Consider the following 18,569-nt stretch of genomic DNA (forward strand, 5'->3'; position numbering starts at 1 on the left):
TGGATTAAGAAAATGTGGCACATATACACCATGGAATACTATGCAGCCATAAAAAAGGATGAGTTCATGTCCTTTATAGGGACATGGATGAAGCTGGAAACCATCATTCTGAGCAAACTATTGCAAGGACAGAAAACCAAACACCATTCCCACTCATAGGTGGGAACTGAACAATGAGAACACATGGACACAGGGTAGGGAACATCACACACCGGGGCCTGCCAGGGGGTGGGGCGAGGGGGGAGGGATAGCATTAGGAGATATACCTAATGTAAATGACAAGTTAACGGGTGCAGCACACCAACATGGCACATGTATACATATGTAACAAACCTGCACGTTGTGCACATGTACCCTAGAACTTAAAGTGAAATAAAAAATATATATATATATAAATAAAATAAAAATAAATTGGGTGGCCTATAGGAAGGTCCCTAGTAAGTGTTTGATAGTATCATTCATCTTCAGAATCACCCTCTATGACAGGCATTTATAATTCCCATTTCTCAAATAAGGAAACGAAGTCCCGCCCAACTAGTAAGTGACAAAGAACTAAATTAGATGCAGATCTCCCTGGTCAAGCCAAGGTCTCTCTCCTACGCAATCCTCCTTGACAAAGAAAAGATGGAAAGGGCAATAATTTGTCAGTACAACACAGTCATATTTTAGGTAAATTTGAGTTACATGTATTTGAAATTGTGTAATACAGAACATTTATAAGGTCTCATTTTGTGCTCAAAATGAGAAATGGTGCAAATCCCCCAAATTAAAATAAAATCAAGAATTGCTCATGTCAAAGCTGCTCAGACAAGTGAATTGTAAACGTGCCACTTCAGTTCTAAAACAGAAATCCTCTCTTCCTTTTGCAGATATCTCATAGACTACGCTGTTGTTCACATAGCTCAGAACTCCAAGTGATTTTGTTGACAATTGAAATGTTGTTATAATTGAAAATACTTTGTTAACATCCTATGGCCATGTCATGTGAGCATTCATAATGTGATGGCACAGAAAAGCACCAGAAGCAGTGCATTTATTCTGCACTTTAGATGTCATAAAAAGGCTTTGCAGAAGACCGGACAGCCATTATGATATGATATGCTTATAATTCAGCAGATTGATTTCTGCAAAATATGAGAGATCATGCCGAAGAAATGAAAAGCACCATTAAAAAGCAATTATGTACCCAACTGGTGTAGATTTATGTACACTGGAAATCTACTCTTTCATACTTTAAATGTATTAATGTGGGAAAAATTGCTTTGAGTTACATAAGTTTTGAATAATGCAGTCTTCAGGAATGTATTCATTGTATAAAATAAACTTATCCTAAAGATATTAGCATTTACTTCTAGGAACTAAAATACCCAATGCATTTGGTAACTAAATTGCTCATGATAATTTATAAATTGAAAGTTTGATTTATACATCAGTCTCTAAGGAGCTTATCATGCGTAACCTCTGGGGACACTGAGGAAAATGAATTTTTCCAGTTTGTAAGCCTAGGGCCTGCCTTTGTACTGTGTCAGCTTAGCATGTACTAGCATGTAGCATATCTGGGTGGACCTTAGTTTTCTCTTTCCATGTTGACCAAACTTGGACAAGAGCCAAGGCTTTCTGAGAGGCAAGCAGAAGATGTACAGTGGTATGCACTACACGGTTAGTAAGAGGAGCTACCACTTATTGGGTGGGTTTTTTTTCTATATCAGACATGATTCTAAGTACTTTATGTACATTATTTTATTGACCTAAAAATCTATGTGCATGAACAAATGAATAATCGAAAGCGCAGGAATGTTGACTAACTTGTCCAGATTATTAATTAAGATGTGGCAGAGATGATTGTTCCAATATCTCCAATTTATTTTAAGTATTTCCATATATACTGTGTGATATCATATGTGTTGCTTTCATTAGGCCACAACCCAGGTGGTCAATTCTCTTTTTATTTTTTGTATTTAGAGACAGGGTCTCACTATGTTGTCCAGACTGTCCTAGAGCTCCTGGACTCAAGTGATCCTCCTGCCTCATCCTCCCAAGTAGCGGGATTACAGGCAAACGCCACTGTGCCAGGCCCAGGTTGTCAATTCTAAGCAAGAATTCTAACCCAGGTGGTCATGGGGCAATCGACCCAGGAAGTCTGTGCCCAAGCAGCAGCTGCTATACATGCTTCAGTTATTTGTATCTTGACCAACAGCTACTGTGTTGCCAATCAGCATAGGGAATGTCAGACACAGGTTTTTATTTCTGATCCTAATGACTTGTCAAATAGCATGATGGATTTTAGAAATAGGCTCTAATTTGGGCGTTAAAGGTGTTTAAAATATGTGGCTTGGCTAAAGTATTTTACAGATACTCGCACAATTCCACAAATAGAATATAATGACCTTTGACTCCTGTAGTCTTCACTGTTGAGCTATAGCTCTGGGCTAAAGCCCTAACTGGTTCCATGTAAAGCCATGACTCAGAGGATCACAGCTCACTCTCCATCCAATGCCAGCTGTCAAGGTAACAGAATCCTGTCTCTAAAGGTTCAGCATGTCTGCTTTGGATGACCTTGTCATGCAATGTGGTAGATGAAGCACCTAAAGTGACAGAGAGTTGGGGCTTCTTTTAGCCTTAAAGAACCAGCTGCAGAAATGGCTCTGGACTTGCTTGCTAATAAATGTTTGCTAAATAAACAAGCAACTACATAAATAAATGTAGCAGAATTATAACCTGGAAGCATAATTGTGAGGAAGGGGTCGTTTCAAATCTATTCTAAGATTATAGAAGAAACCAAGAGCTATGTCTGACCAAAGTGACTCAGGTGAGTTTTCAACATGGATATTGAACCCAGAACTGTTTGTCTGTCTCCAGAAGCAGACCTTGCTCTTTAGAGCAAGACCTATGCTGGGGAAAAAAAAAAAAAAAAAAAAAAAAAGCATCATGGTTTCAACTACAGGGTCTCACTCTGTTGTGCAGGCTGGAGTGCAGTGGTGCAATCACAGCTCACTGCAGCCTTGACCTCCAGGGCTCAAGCAATCCTCCCGTCTCAGCATCTAAGGTGAGATGTTTCCTTTTCCGTTTCCAGCATTGGTGATATAAGCCTTCTCTGTTTTGTTCATGATCATCCTCATGAAGGCTTTACTTTTCACTTTGCTGAATTGTACAGTGTCATCTAGTTCATTTGGCTTTTTAAAAGAAATCTTTGTTATGTCCTTCCTTCTATTATACTTTCTTTAAGTAAAATTTTCTGTTTGTCTTCTAATTCCTTCAGGCTTATTGATTTTTAGCTTTTCTTTTTTCTATTCTAAATACTTGACACAAATAGAACACTTATGGGAGTATACAATCCTATAACAATAACCAAATTTTGCATCCCAAGAAAAATGTAAAGTTAAGACTGTGTCCAGCTAGATTTATTTATTTATCTTAGAAACAGGGTCTTGCTATGCTGTCCAGGCTGGAGTGCAGTAGATATTCACAGCAGTGATCAAGCACATGGCAGCCTTGAATTCCTGGACTCAAGCAACCCTCCTGCCTCAACCTTCTAAGTAGCTGGACTACAGGCGTGCACTCTGTCACCTGGATCTAATTAGAATTAAATTAATGCAGCTCAGTTTATATTTCATCATTACATTATTTGAATTCCATCACTAAAAAGACCCATTAAATTTGGTAAATTAAAAACATCAGGCTGGGCACAGTGGCTCACACCTGTAATCCCAGCACTTTGGGAGGCTGAGGTGGGCAGATCACTGGAGGTCAGGAGTTCAAGACCAGCCTGGACAACACAGTGAAACCCTATCTCCACTAAAAATACAAAAATTATCCAGGCATGGTGGTGCATGCCTGTAATCCCAGCTACTGAGGAGGCTGAAGCACAAGAATTGCTTGAACCCATAGGTGGAGGCTGCAGTGAGCCAAGATGGCACCACTGCACTCCAGCCTGGGTAACAGAGCAAGACTCCGAATGAAAAATAAAATAATAATACTAAATAAAAATAAATAAAAAAATAAAACCATCATTTACAGTTTTGCCTCCAGCTTCACCAGTCCCACCGAAATAACAGAGAGTGGCTTAAAAAAAAGATATTAACTAACAAGGACAAAGAGAAAAAGAAAGTAGAAAGGAAAAAGAAATATTTTGGAAGCTGGAGAGCATACGGAACAAGTGATTACCAGCTTAGCTGACCAAAGGAAGCTAGAACCAATTGGGGGCAGCCTGAAACGGGATGATTTGAGACACAGAACCTCAGAAAGTTGTGGCTCAGGAGTTGGTGGCCCAGGGTGCAATTGAGGCTGAGAACAGAAGACTGGTTACAAGCCTGTACAAACAGAGACGCATAGATGCCTCCAGATCTGCCAACTGCTATCTCCCGTCTCAGAAGTCCAGAGTTGACCCTCCAAAGAGGGTTAGCCAGAGAGACTCCAGCCTCAGTGACATCACGGCAGGGCACCATATAGAAAACTGGGGATCAGCTGGAGTTCTACACCCTGTGGGGCTCATCCCCTTCCCTCCACTCCAGTCTCAGAATGATGGCAGTCAGGTTTATAATTCTCAAATCAAAAAGGATTTGAGGAAACTGTCTAGATTAAGAGAAAAGACCAAAGGAAACTACAAAATGGGACTTTCCCAATGAAACAGCCCAGCAAGATCACTGTACAGAAAAGTTCATCCATTGGCGAGCTCCCTCCAGCTCTCAACACCACCATGTATGTGCATGCACACACATACACACATATGCACACACATATACACATGCATGTACACACACACTACACAACTTACAATCAGCTTTTTAGTGCTTCACTTTTAAATATGAGAAAAGAGTCAAGGATGACCAAACATCTGAGAAATTTTCTAATAGAAAAACTGAGATAAAAACAAATCAGATTTTTATAAGAGCTCAGCAGAAGCAGAAATAATTTTTAAAAAGCAGAAGAAAATTTCAAAAAGCTATAAGTGATGTGTCCAGAGAAAAAAAATGAAGGAAATTAGAAAGTTACATGAAGTAGAAATGTCAGAAGATAAAGTCTGGGAAAGTAAAAAAAAATTTCAGAGATGGAAAATACACACACACACACACACACACAACCCATAAGAAATAACACCAATTTTACACAAACTCTTTCAGAGTTTGAGAAGGTAAAAAAATATTTTGGAGATGGAAAATATAGGAAAAAATTAAAGACCTGATGAAGAACTATAATATTCAAATAAAATGGGAGTTCCAGAAGGAGAGAACAGAGAAAATAGAAGGGTCGAAACTATTCAAAAAATAATTCAAGAAAATTCTTCAGGCCGGGCATGGTGGCTCATGCCTGTAATCCCACACTTTGGGAGGCCAAGGTGGGTAGATCACCTGAAGTCAGGAGTTTGAGACCAGCCTTGCCAACATGGTGAAACCCCGCCTCTACTAAAAATGCAAAAATCAGCTGGGCATGATGTGGCGTGCCTATAATTCTAGCTACTCAGAAGGCCGAGACAGGAGAATCACTTGAACCCAAGAGGCGGAGGTTGCAGTCAGCTGAGATCGCACCACTGCACTCCAGCCTGGGTGACAGAGCAAGGCTCTGTCTCCAAAAAAAAAAAAAGGAAATTCTTCAGAGCTGAAGGACGTGAGTTTTCATATTGGGAGGCGTCACAGGGTCTCCTACATAAGGCGTTTAGAAAGTCCCACACCAAGACACATCATTAGAAAACGCTGGAATTCCAAGGACAAAAAGAAGATTCTAAATACATTCAGAAAGGAAATAGTATGCCTCATTAAACAGGTAAAATATCAGACTTCCCAATAGCTGCACTGGAAGCTAGGAGAGCAACACCTTTAAATTTCTAAGGAAAAAATATTTTCAATTTAGAATTCTAAACCTAGTCCAATATCAATCATGTATGAGGTTGAAAGAATTGTATAGATATTCATGATCTGAAAGCTGCAGGAGGATGTGTTCACCCAAAATGAAAGTGTAAAATGAGAAACAGGATGTCATGGGACCAAAAAAAAAAAAAGAGGATCCAATACAGAGGAGAACTGAAAGGAATTTTGAGGTTAAGAAAAGGAAATCCCAGGGTGACAGCTGGGTGGCGGATTTTGAGAGCAGCCAGTCCAGACTGCAGCAAGGGGAGAGAGAGCTCCAGGAAGGATATCTTCCAAAAAAGGGTTTACGCTGGCAGAACATATGGAGAGGAGATTTCCATTTCTGAAGCGGGGTTTGGGATGATTTCAGTAGAGGTAAGGAGTCTCCTCCTATCCGTGGGGATATGTTCCAAGACCCCCAGTGGATGCCTGAAGCCACAGATAGTCTGAACCCTACACATACTATGTTTCTTCCTATATGAACAGACCTGTGATAAAATTTAATTAGGCGCAGTACTCTTGGGGCCATTATTAAGTAAAATAAGCGTTACTTGAACACAAGCACTGCGATAACTGCAACAGTTGATCTGATAACCAAGATGGCTACTAAGCAACCAATGAGCAGGGAGCACAGACCTTGTGGATAATTCTTTTTTTTTTTTTTTTTTTTTGAGACAGAGTCTTGCTCTGTCGCCCAGGTTGGAGTGCAGTGGCGTGATCTTGACTCACTGCAACCTCCGCCTCCTAGGTTCGAGCTATTCTCCTGTCTCAGCCTCCTGGGACTATGGGGATGCGCCACCACGCCCGGCTAATTTTTGTATTTTTAGTTGAGACGGGGTTTCACCAAGTTGATCAGGCTGGTCTCGAACTCCTGACCTCAAGGGATCCACCCGCCTCAGCCTCCCAAAGTGTTGGGATCTCACGGGTGCGTGAGCCACCACGCCTGGCCTAAACTTTTTATTTCTTAAATTTTCCACTTAATATTTTTGGGGTTGAATATGTAGTAACTGAAGCCACAGAAAGTGAAACCATGGATAAGGGGGATTGTCGTACATCGAAAACTAAGCAAAAAAGAAAAAAAATGAGATGATAACCTCCAGTGAAAACAAATAATTGAAAAAGAAAGAAAATATAATAATGTTTTATGTGGCTCAGCTATAGATATTTTAAAAATCATAGTTATATAAACACTAAATATTAATCTTAATTTATGATAGAGATATATTGTCAGATGGCAGGAGGAGGTGTTCAGGGAAAGATGTGTAAATGGTGTAACAAAACTGAATCATAATTATTTTATAATAAAAAGACAAGAGATAATAACAAAAACTGAAAAGTCAATATAACAACAGTAGTGCCAGGCACTGTTAAAAGTACTTATTTTTAATGCATTAATTCCTTTTGTTTTATTTATTTATTTATTTATTTATTTATTTATTTATTTGAGGCACAGTCTCGCTCTGTCACCCAGGCTGGAGTGAAGTGGTCCAATCTCAGCTCACTGCAACTTCTGCCTCCCAGGTTCAAGCAATTCTCTGCCTCAGCCTCCCGAGTAGCTGAGATTACAGGTATGCACCACCATGCCCAGTTAATTTTTGTATTTTTAGTAGAGACAGGGATTCACCATGTTGGCCAGGCTGGTCTCAAACTCCTGACCTCAGGTGATCCACCCACCTCAGCCTCCCAAAGTGCTGGGATTACCGGCATGAACCACCGCACCCAGACTGAATTAATTCCTTTTAATGCTCACACTAACCTTATGAAGTTTTAAAACCCATTTAATGGATGAGAATATGAAAAATAGTGATATAAGCATATAATTTAGAAATATGGGGGCAAACTCCAGAAGCAACAGCTATAAGAAACAAAAGTAATTGCCTCCATGGAGAGGAAATTGGATGGAAAAGGGCATGTAGAGGTCTGCTGGTTTTCAATAGAAACCTTGGTTAGGCGCAGAGGCTTTCATCTGCAATCCCAGCACTTTGGGAGGCTGAAGTGAATGGAATGCTTGAGCCTAAGAGTTCAAGAGCAGCCTGGGCAATATAATGACCTCATCTCTACAAAAAATACAAAAATTAGCCAGCATGGCGGTGTATACCTATAGTCCTAGCTACTTGGGAGACTGAAGTGGGAGGATCACTTGAGCCTGGGCAATACAGGCTGCAGTGAACCATGATCATACCACTGCACTCCAGCCTGAGTTACGCAGTGAGACTGTCTAAAAAAAAAAAAAAGACGAAACCTTATGAAACCATTTTTTTGTTTTGTTTTGTTTTGTTTTGAGACAAAGTCTCACTCTGCTGCCCAGGCCAGAGTGCAGTGGCATGATCTCGGCTCACTGCAACCCTGCCTATCAGGTTCAAGCCATTCTCTTGCCTCAGCTTCCCAAGTAGCTGGGACTACAGGCGCACACCACCACATCTGGCTAATTTTTGTACTTTTAGTAGAGACAGGGTTTCACTATGTTGTCCAGGCTAGTCTCAAACTCCTGACTCAGATGATCCACCTGCCTCGGCCTCCCAAAGTGCTGGGATTACAGGCTGAGCCACTATGCTTGGCCTGAAACCATTTGACTTGTTAAACTTTGTACATATAAAACTTTGATAAAACTAAAGAATCAATTAAAAGACATCAATTCAATAATTTATTAATCAATCAGTGATAATGGTTTGGCTCTTTGTCCCCACCCAAATCTCATGTTGAATTGTAATCCCTAGTGTTGGAGGTGGGGCCTGGTAGGAGGTGACTGGATTATGGGGGAATTGGTCTCTAATGGCTTAGCACCATCTCCCTAGTGGTTTCTCACGATGGAGTTCTCTCAAGATCTGGTTGTCTAAAAGTGTGTGGCACCTTCCCCTTCTCTCTCTCTCTTTCTCTCTCCTGCCACCATGTGAAGATGTGCTTGCTTCACCTTAGCCCTTCTGCCATGATTGTAAGCTTCCTAAGCCTCCCCAGCAATGCCTCCTCTACAGCCTGTGGAACTATGAGTCAATTAAACCTCTTCTTTTCATAAATTACCCAGTCTCAGGTAGTTCTTTATAGCAGTGTGAGAACAGACTAATACAGAAAATTGGTTTCAGATAAATGGGGCATTCCCATAAAGATAACTGAAAATGTAGAAGTGACTTTGGAACTGGGTAACGGGCAGAGACTGGAACAGTTTCGAGGGCTTTGGAAAAAGTCAGGAAGATGAGGGAAAGTTTGAAACTTCCTAGAGACTTGTTGAATGGTTTTGACCAAAATGCTGATAGTGATATGGACAGAGATGGCCAGGTTGATGAGGTCTCACTTAGAGATGAGGAACTTACTGAGAACTGCAGTAAATGTCATTCTGCTATGCTTTAGCAAAAAGACTGGTGGCATTGTGCCCCTGCTCTAGGGAATCTGTTGAATTTTGAACTTGAGAAAGAGGATTTAGGGTATCTGGCAGAAGAAATTCCTAAGCAGCAGCAGAGCATAAAACTTTGGAAAATTTGCAGCCTGGCCATATAGTAAAAAAGAAAAACCCATTTTCTGAGGAGGAATTCAAACCTGCTACAGTAAAGATAAGCCAAATGTTAATAGCCAAGACAATATGAAAAATGCCTCCAAGGCATTTTAGAGACAGAGGGCTGGAGGACTAAGAGGGAAAAATGGTTTTGTGGGCCAGGCCTAGGGCCCCCCACTCTGTTCTGTGCAGCCCCAGGACATGGCACCCTGCATCACAGCTGCTCCAGCTCCACCCTTGGCATAAAGGGCCTCAGATATGCTTCAGGCCTCTGCTTCAGACGGTGAAAGCCATAAGAAGCTTTGGCAGCTTCCACATGATGTTAAGCCTGTGGGTGTGCAGAGTGCAACAGTTGAGGCTTGGGAACCTCCACCTAGATTTCAGAGGATGTATGAAAATGCCTGGATTTCCAGGCAGAAGTCTTCTGCAGGGGTGGAGCCCTCATGGGGAATCTCCACTAGGGCAATGTGGAGGGAAAATGTGGAATTGGAGCCCCTACACATAGTCTCCACTGGAGCACTGCCTTGTGGAGCTGTGAGAAGAGGGCCACCATCCTTCAGACTCCAGAATGGTAAATCCACCAACAGCTTGCACTGTGTGCCCAGAAAAACTTCAGGCACTCAATGCCAACCCGTGAAAGCAGCCACAGGGGCAGTACCCTTCAGAGCCACAGAGGCAGAGCTGCCCAAGGTCTTGAGAGCCCACCTCTTGCATCAGCATGCCCTGGATGCGAGACATGGAATCAAAGGTAACTATTTTGGAGCTTTAAGATTTAATGACTGTCTGCTAGGTTTCAGACTTGCATGGGGCCCGTAGCCCCTTTGTTTTGCCCAATTTCTCTCTTTTGGAAAGGGAGCATTTACTCAATGTTTGTACCCTCATTGTACCTTGGAAGTAACTGACTTGTTTTTTATTTTACAGGCTGATAGGCAGAAGTGACGTGCCTTGTGTCAGATGAGACTTTGGACTTGGACTTTTGAGTTAATGCTGGAATGAGTTAAGACTTTGGGGGACCATTGGGAAGGCATGATTGTGTTTTAAAATGTGAGAAGGACATGAGATTTGGGAAGGGGCAGTGGTAGAACGATTTGGTTTGGCTTTGTGTCCCCACCCAAATCTCACGTTGAGTTGTAATCCCTAGTGTTGGAGGTGGGGCGTGGTGGGAAGTGATTGGATCATGGGGTGGTTTCTAGTGGTTTAGCATCATTCCCCTAGTGCTGTCTTATGATAGAATTCTCACAAGATCTGGTTGCTTAAAAGTGTATGACACTTTCCCCTTCTCTCTCTCTTTCTCTCTTTCTCTCTCTCCTGCCACCATGTGAAGACATGCTTGCTTCCCCTTTGTCCTTCTGCCATGATTGTGAGTTTCCTGAGGCCTCCCCAACCATGCATCCTGCACAGCTTGTGGAACTGTGAGTCAATTAAACCTCTTTTCTTCATAAATTACCCAGTCTCAGTTAGTTCCTTATAGCAGTGTGAGAACGAACTAATACAATCAATAAATACATATTCACAACAAACCATTTTTAATTAACAAAAAACTATGCTTCTTGTAATCATTTCTATGTGAAAAACTCACAGAAAGCAGGCCTTGAACATTCCTCTAGTCAGCCTAGGCTTCTGGTGATGACTTTCCCTGGCCTGCAGGTTCCCAGTTCAACCAAACTGCCATCAATTTCCGCCCATGGAGGCTGGAGGAGTTCTGTGGCACAACTTGAGCACCACTCTTCCTCCAAGATGTTTAGCAAGTGTGTGCACATAAATCAGATTAAAGACTCAGCCTAAATCAAAAACATGAAGAATCATCCTTACAAATGCTTTAAAAACCATGAAAGCCCTGAACAATCACCTTTCATTCAAACACCCGCTGAGAACTATGTGGTCATTTGCTATATTTTCTGAGAAGAAATCAAATAAACAAATAGATATAATAATATTATAACATCTAGTTTTAATTAAAACACAAAATTAAACATAACATTTACTTTGGTCAGTTTTAAGAATGATAATTCCACTGATACTTTTTGGAAAACACTTGCTTATTAATGCTGGAGAGAGAAAAACCAAGAATAATGAATGCTTAGCTCATTATTCAAACTACCCTGGAGTCCTTGTTTTCATCTCGTCCTAAACCATTCACGTTTCAGGCTGACAGTTTTTCCACTGTCACTCAAGGCGAAAACAGAAGACTCCTTAAATTATGTTAGAAATAAATTAGCTCCCAGATAACACACACTCCATGTAAGAAAGAAAAGAAAGAAAGAATAAGTCCCGAGGTAAATTAACTCCTGGTGTACATAATGAAACTTTACCCTCAAGCTCCAATGCAGTGATACAAATACCAAAAATTCTGCCAATGACTGCACAATCTGTTTATTTGTGAGAAGGTGGAGGAGAGAAAAAGAAGAGCACCAGGTCCTTAGACAAATAAGACCATAATGAAATGACCCCTCTTAAAAATGGACTTTATTTTTTAAAGCAGTTTTAGGTTCACAGCAAAATTGAGTAGAAAAAAATTGATGAGAAAGTACAGAGAGTTTCCATATTTCCCCTGTCCCCACCCGCCACACGCACAGCCTGTCCCACTGTCAACATCCCCCACCAGAGTGGGACATGTGTTGCAGTTGATGAATCTACATTGACACATCATCGTCACCCAAATATTACAGGTTTTAACAAGTGTATGACAACATATATTCACTATTACAGTGTCGTATAGAATAGTTTCACTGCCCTAAAAATCCCCTGTGCGCCAACTCTTCCTGTCCTCCCTGGCTAGCCCCTGGCAACCACTGACATTTTCGCTGCCTCCATAGTTTTGCTTTTTTCAGAATGTCATATAGTTGGAATCACACAGTGTGTAGCCTTTTCAGATTGGCTTCTTTCACTCAGTAATATGCATTTAAGTTTCCTCCATGTCTTTTCATGGCTTAATAGGACCCTGACTTTTAAAAGAATCATTTCTACTGTAGTATTGGATATTTATAAATATAAATATTTATGCCTTAAAACTTTAGAAAAACACAGTACCTTTCCACTGATATCCTAGGATACCTCTTATCTTTTCTACTCCCGAGGTGGGTTCAGGAATTTGAGAGAGCCCATGGCCAATCGTTCATTAATGCATTCAGTGTCTGTCATCCACCATTGTTGCAGTTATTATGGATTCAAATAACCCCAATGCTTAGTGGTGTACTCCATTTATTATGCTCAGAGACTCAACTGTGTGGGTTAAGACTTGGCCATGGCACACCAAGGATACCCTGTCTCTGCTCTGCAATGTCTGAGGATTCAGCTGGAAGACTTGAGAACTGGAGGATGGGATCAACTGAAGGCTCATTCATTCACTCATCTATCCTGGTGGGTGAAGCTGGCTGTTGGCTGGGGGCATCTTTCACCCTCCACATGAGCTAGTTGAGGCTTCCTCATAACCCAGTGGCTGGTTTCAAGGGTGAACATCCCTAGGGAGAGAGCTGCAGGCAGAAGCCTAATTGCTTTTTATAACATAGCCTTGGAAGTCAAGCATTCTGTAGCATTCCAATTATCAAGACAGTCACAGAGTCAGCCCTTCCCCAATCCTGAGTCTCTGGAGAAGACAAATAGATTCTGCCTCATGATGGGAAATGGAAAGTTTGTGGAAAAACATGTGAAACTGGAAATACTGCTGTTTCTATTTTTGGAAAACAGTCACCTCTGTAGGGCAAGGACTTTGCCAGGTCTGGGGATTCATAGTGAAAAGCCATGGTTTCTGATCTCAAGACAAGAGAGAGGATCCATAGAGTAGGTTAACAAGCAACAACTCTAATGATTTTAACTTCTAGACTAGTGAATAACTGAAGCATTTTAGAAAACAGGAAAAGCCTCATTGATATGGATAGGAGACAGGGAAATACTGGGTAGAAGAGGGTGGTTCCCTGGCAAAGGCCCCACCCTGAAGTCCAGAGACCCTCAGCCCTAAATGGAAGCAGGCATTTCTGTTTTTGAGTGCAAAATTTGCCTTTTGGCCCGCCATGCCCCCCTATCCTGTACCCATATAAACCCCGAACCCCCAGGTTCCAGAAGCAGATGAGCAGACAAGGAGACAAGCAGAGGAATGTCAAAATGCTGCGGCAGAAAGAGAGAAGAGGAGGAATGTCTCAACACTAAGAGTTTAGCCCAGGGCGGTTCAGCTGCCGGAAGGCCAAACTCCAGGAGCAGACCATCTTCCTACTCCGTCCTCCCTTCAGGTTCTCCATCCATCCGGCTGAGAGCCACCTCCGCCATTCAGTAAGACCCCCACATTTATCCTTCAAGTGCATGTGTGACCCAGTTCTTCCAGGATGCTGGACAAGAGCTTGGGATACATAAAGCTGTCACACTGGCCCTCTGCCCTTGCTCGTTAACACTCAAGCCATTCGCAGACGGCTAAAAGAGCACATTGTAACACGTGCCCACTTGGACTCCTGCACCTGCCCATCTGCATGCTTTCCATCCTGTAAGGGGTTTGAGCGGTGTCAGCAATCTAACAGACAAGCCACACCCTTGTTTCACGTCCTGTGAGAGGGGTCAGGGAACTCCTCTGTTTCATCATTACCCAACTTTGGAACTCAAGAAAGGACTCACAGGGAAATTCTTGCAGAATCTCATGGAAAATCTCACATGTATTTGTGAAAATACAATGTGGATCTGTGAGATCCCACTTCAACACAGGCCACGGGGCCACCTTCTGCACCCACATGGGTTGTTTTAAGTCTTCCTTAGTCTCCTTGAGAATAACATGATGCTATGATGTTGGCAGGAATCTTCCACACCTTCCAAAACATGACAATATGGGTCAAGCCCGTGCAGAGACTGTGGCTCCTGCTTTGGGAGTCACCTGGAATTGTTGAGAGATTAGCAAATCCCAGAACCAGGTTTGTTAGAATTAACTGCTCAACCAGATTGTATTGAAAATGGTCTGAAGTCAAAGATGACAGACGCAAACGGGCTAAATTGCTCAGTTAATTCTTCCATTTCTCTTCCTCCTACTTGTTCTAGCTTCAGGGAGGACTCAGGAGAGTACTGTTTGAAAACCATTGATCTAGTTTACACTTTCATTTCACAGAGAGGAAACTGAGAGCCACAGAGATTCAAGTGACTCATCCAAGATGACCCAAACCCTGGGGTTTGTTATTGTTTTTCACACTATGCAAAGCACTAAAAAACATTCATTTGAAACAGGTGAACAAAAGTCTAATTTGTAGTGAGGTCTAGGGGAATGACTGTCCAGTCAATTCCTCAATTCATGAAGGAGCATTTGGGACGCCACAGAGGAACATACACAGGTATCCCTCCTCCTACCCGACACCATTCAGGAAGAGCGGTTACCCCTCCAATGCACTGAAGCAGATTCATTTCCCTCAGGACTGTGGGAGGCGACTGAGGCTGAGTGAATGATACAGCCTTTTAATTTGTTTTCAATTGTCGTGTCCTGGTAACCCTTCCAAAGACCCTTCACGGAGAGTAGTTTTATTTTTCCACTTATTAACCGCATTCACTAGACTGGAAAAAGAATTCCCTATCTCCCAAGAACTCTCCCTTTCATTCTTGTAATTCCTTTTTTTTTTTTTTTTTTTTTTTTTTAGCACCAGGAAAGTAATGTGTGTAAAACTAGAGCCAAGTATATTGTGGTTTCAAATACAAGCCTGTTTGGAGCAGAAGCCCGTGGGATTGCTGCGTTTCAGCCTCAGGGGATGGCCCGCTGATGGCCTAGGCCTGTGAAAGGGAGGGGCTTGAATGGCCCTTTGATTCAGCCCAAATCTGGGGGTGGAGGGTGGGGAAGGGGCAGGCCTGTTATTTGACACTCTCTGTTGGGCTTGGCCCAGGCCTCACTCCTTATGCAGGCCTCCCTGGAGCCTGCAAGCCCTCTCTGAGGATGCACTGACTTCGCAAGGGCTGAAATGCGTAACATTCCTTGCTGCTTAGGAAGTAGACCAGCAATCCCCAGGGCTCGCGAATTCCCTGCGCTTTGAGAATGGTGCTCTTTATAACGTTCCCCATCCAAACACACACACAGACACGCTACACACACATACCCCAAACATACATACACACGCACACACACACTCCACACACACCCAAACATACACGTACACACACACTCCACACACACACCCAATATACATACACATGCACACAATTGACACACACCCAAACATGCACACACACTAGCCACACACACACCCAAATAAACACACACATGCGCAAACTACACACACATTACACACACACCCATACACACACATCCAAAAATACACGCACAAACTACACACATACTACACACACACCCAAACATACACACACGTGCACACACACATCCCAACATACACTCTACACACGCGCCACACACACCCCATACACACACGCACACAATCCACACATACACTCCACATACACACACTAACCCAAACATACACACTCTACACACACACCACACACATCGCAAACATACACACACTCTACACACACCCAAACGTACACACGCATGCACACACACTACACACACATTCCAAACATACATACTCACACACATTCTATACACAGTACACACACGCTCTATACACACACTATACACACACTTTATACACATACCCCAAAACACACTCTACACACACCTACACACACCCCCAAACATACACACACTCCACACACACCTATACACATACTCTACACACACGCACTCCACAGACACAGACTCCCAAATATATACACACACACCCATACACATACATGCACACACACTACACACACACCCCAAACATACATACACACACTCCACACACACATTCTACACACACACTCCCCACACACGCTCCATACACACACACTCCACACACACACCCCATACACACTCTACACACACACTCCACACACAAACCTCCCGAAACATACACATATACACACACTCAATATGCACTCACACCTCCCACACACTATACACACACCCCACACACCCAAACATACACACACACGTGCCACACACACACCCAAACATACATATACACACACTCCACACACACACCCCATACACACATCCATACACATACACACTACATGCACACACCCAAACATACACATACACACACTCCACACACACACCCCATACACACACCCACACACATGCACACACACTCCACACACACTCCACACACTATAAACGCTCCATGCACACACTACACACACACCCATACACACGCACACACACACCTAAATATACACATACACACACACTCTACACACACACTGCACACACTATACACACACTACACACACCCAAACATACACACACACCCCCAACATACACACATGCACACAGAAACTCCACACACACTTTACACACACTCCACACACACCCCAAACACACACATGCACACACACACTCCACACACTTCACACACACCCCAAACACACACATGCACACACACTCCACACACACCCCAAACACACATGCACACGCACACTCCACACACACACTTTACACACACACTCCACACACACACATCCCAAGATACACACACTCCACACACTCCATATACACATACACATAAATATACACACACACCAAATATAAGCACACTCTCCATACACATACTCTACACACACTCCATAACACACACACTCACACACACATATCTACACACACACCCCAAACATATACACACACCATGTATACACACTCCACACACTCCGCAAACACACACACACAGAACCTAAACATTCACATCCACACACACACTCCCAAACAACATCCACATACATATCTACACACACACCCCAAACATATACACACACCATGTATACACACTCTGCAAACACACACACACAGAACCTAAACATTCACATCCACACACACACTCCCAAACAACATCCACACACATATCTACACACACACCCCAAACATATACACACACCATGTATACACACTCCACACACTCCGCAAACACACACACACAGAACCTAAACATTCACATCCACACACACACTCCCAAACAACATCCACACACACTACACACAAAAACACATTCACACATACAAATCACACACACATACACACAATGCATACACCCTCCCACACCCCATACATACACCCTCCACACACTCTCTACACACACACACACTCCACATACCTCACACATACACACCCCATACATACACACTCTGCACACACACACACACACATCCTACACACTTTACTATGGCATTAACCATTTGTGTGTTTGCTAGCTGATTTTAAGGTATTTATTATCGTTGTTTGCATGGAAAACCTGAGAATAGACAGGCACATTATCAGAATTAATAACAGGGCTTACCAAGAGTAAGAAGTAAATGCAGTACCACGAGTATAGCCCTGGATGCTGGAGAATGAGTTTGAATCCTGGCTTCACCACTTATGATGGAATCTACTTAAGTTCTCTGCACTTCTTTGGACTTCAGTTTCCTCATCTATAAATAGTTATAATAATAAGATCTCCCTCACTGGGTCATTGTGAGATTGAATGCATGTCATCCATGTAAAATGCCTAGAACAGTGCCTGACACATAGTAAGAGTTATATGAATGTCTGCTATTATGATAAGGTAGTATGATATTCTGCTATGGCTTTGAGATCAATATGCAAAATTGATAGTATTCTAAACACTGCAACAAATAGCAAAAATATATAATTTGTAAAAGATCACTTTTATATAACTTGTAATAGCATAAAAATAAGGTACCTAGGAATAAATCTAACAAATGATGTGCATGATCTTTAAAAAGAAAATTATAAAATTTTATCAAATGTAATTAAAGAGACTGAAATAAATGGAGAACTATTCTATGTTCTTTATGAAAAATTTATAACCTTGAACACTTTTCTTCCTCTCATATTACTCTTTAATTCAAAGTAGTTCGAAACAAAATATCGATCGGTATTTTTAGTGTACATTGTGGAATTTGACAAGTTTGATTTTAAATGAAGGCTAAATAGTAAATATTTGAGAAGCATGGGATCAGCACAGAGATTGACAAACAGAACAATGAAATGGAAATAGCATGTCCAGGAAGACTTTCCTGCATTTATAGAAACTTAATAGTTAGCAAAAGTGATATTACAGGTCAGTGGAAATAGGGTGAATTATTCAAAAATAATAATACTGGGGCAATTAATCAGCCATTAGCAAAAACTCAAAATTAGATCCTAGCTTCAGTCATACCCTGGGCTAAAGATTTCAGTGTGAAAA

General features: G+C 42.0%; 1 protein-coding gene across 8 annotated transcripts; it reads left to right on the plus strand.

Annotated features, from left to right (window-relative positions):
* The first annotated feature begins 3,498 nt into the window (after positions 1-3,498).
* Positions 3,499-18,151, plus strand: LOC117979947 (uncharacterized histidine-rich protein DDB_G0274557-like). 8 transcript variants are annotated; one of them, XM_063603757.1, is made up of 6 exons: positions 3,499-6,218; positions 7,291-7,411; positions 10,252-10,742; positions 12,545-12,690; positions 13,383-13,596; positions 14,414-18,151. In XM_063603757.1, the coding sequence occupies exon 6, from the start codon at positions 16,078-16,080 to the stop codon at positions 17,059-17,061; it is 984 nt and encodes a 327-aa protein (XP_063459827.1). In that variant the 5' UTR covers positions 3,499-6,218; positions 7,291-7,411; positions 10,252-10,742; positions 12,545-12,690; positions 13,383-13,596; positions 14,414-16,077; the 3' UTR covers positions 17,062-18,151. The 8 variants fall into 8 exon arrangements, with proteins under 8 accessions (XP_063459827.1, XP_054967248.1, XP_054967250.1 ...); XM_055111273.2 differs by having other exon boundaries at positions 10,252-10,374; positions 10,655-10,742; positions 13,383-18,151; XM_055111275.2 differs by having other exon boundaries at positions 10,252-10,326; positions 10,655-10,742; positions 13,383-18,151.
* The last annotated feature ends 418 nt before the right edge of the window (positions 18,152-18,569 follow it).

Source organism: Pan paniscus, chromosome 3 (assembly GCF_029289425.2).
Source record: "Pan paniscus chromosome 3, NHGRI_mPanPan1-v2.0_pri, whole genome shotgun sequence".
NCBI classification, from domain to species: Eukaryota; Metazoa; Chordata; class Mammalia; order Primates; family Hominidae; genus Pan; species Pan paniscus.

Excerpts from the sequence above, each read along its gene's own strand:
- LOC117979947 (XM_063603756.1), top strand. The coding sequence starts at position 16,078 with ATGCACACACACTACACACACACCCCAAACATACATACACACACTCCA.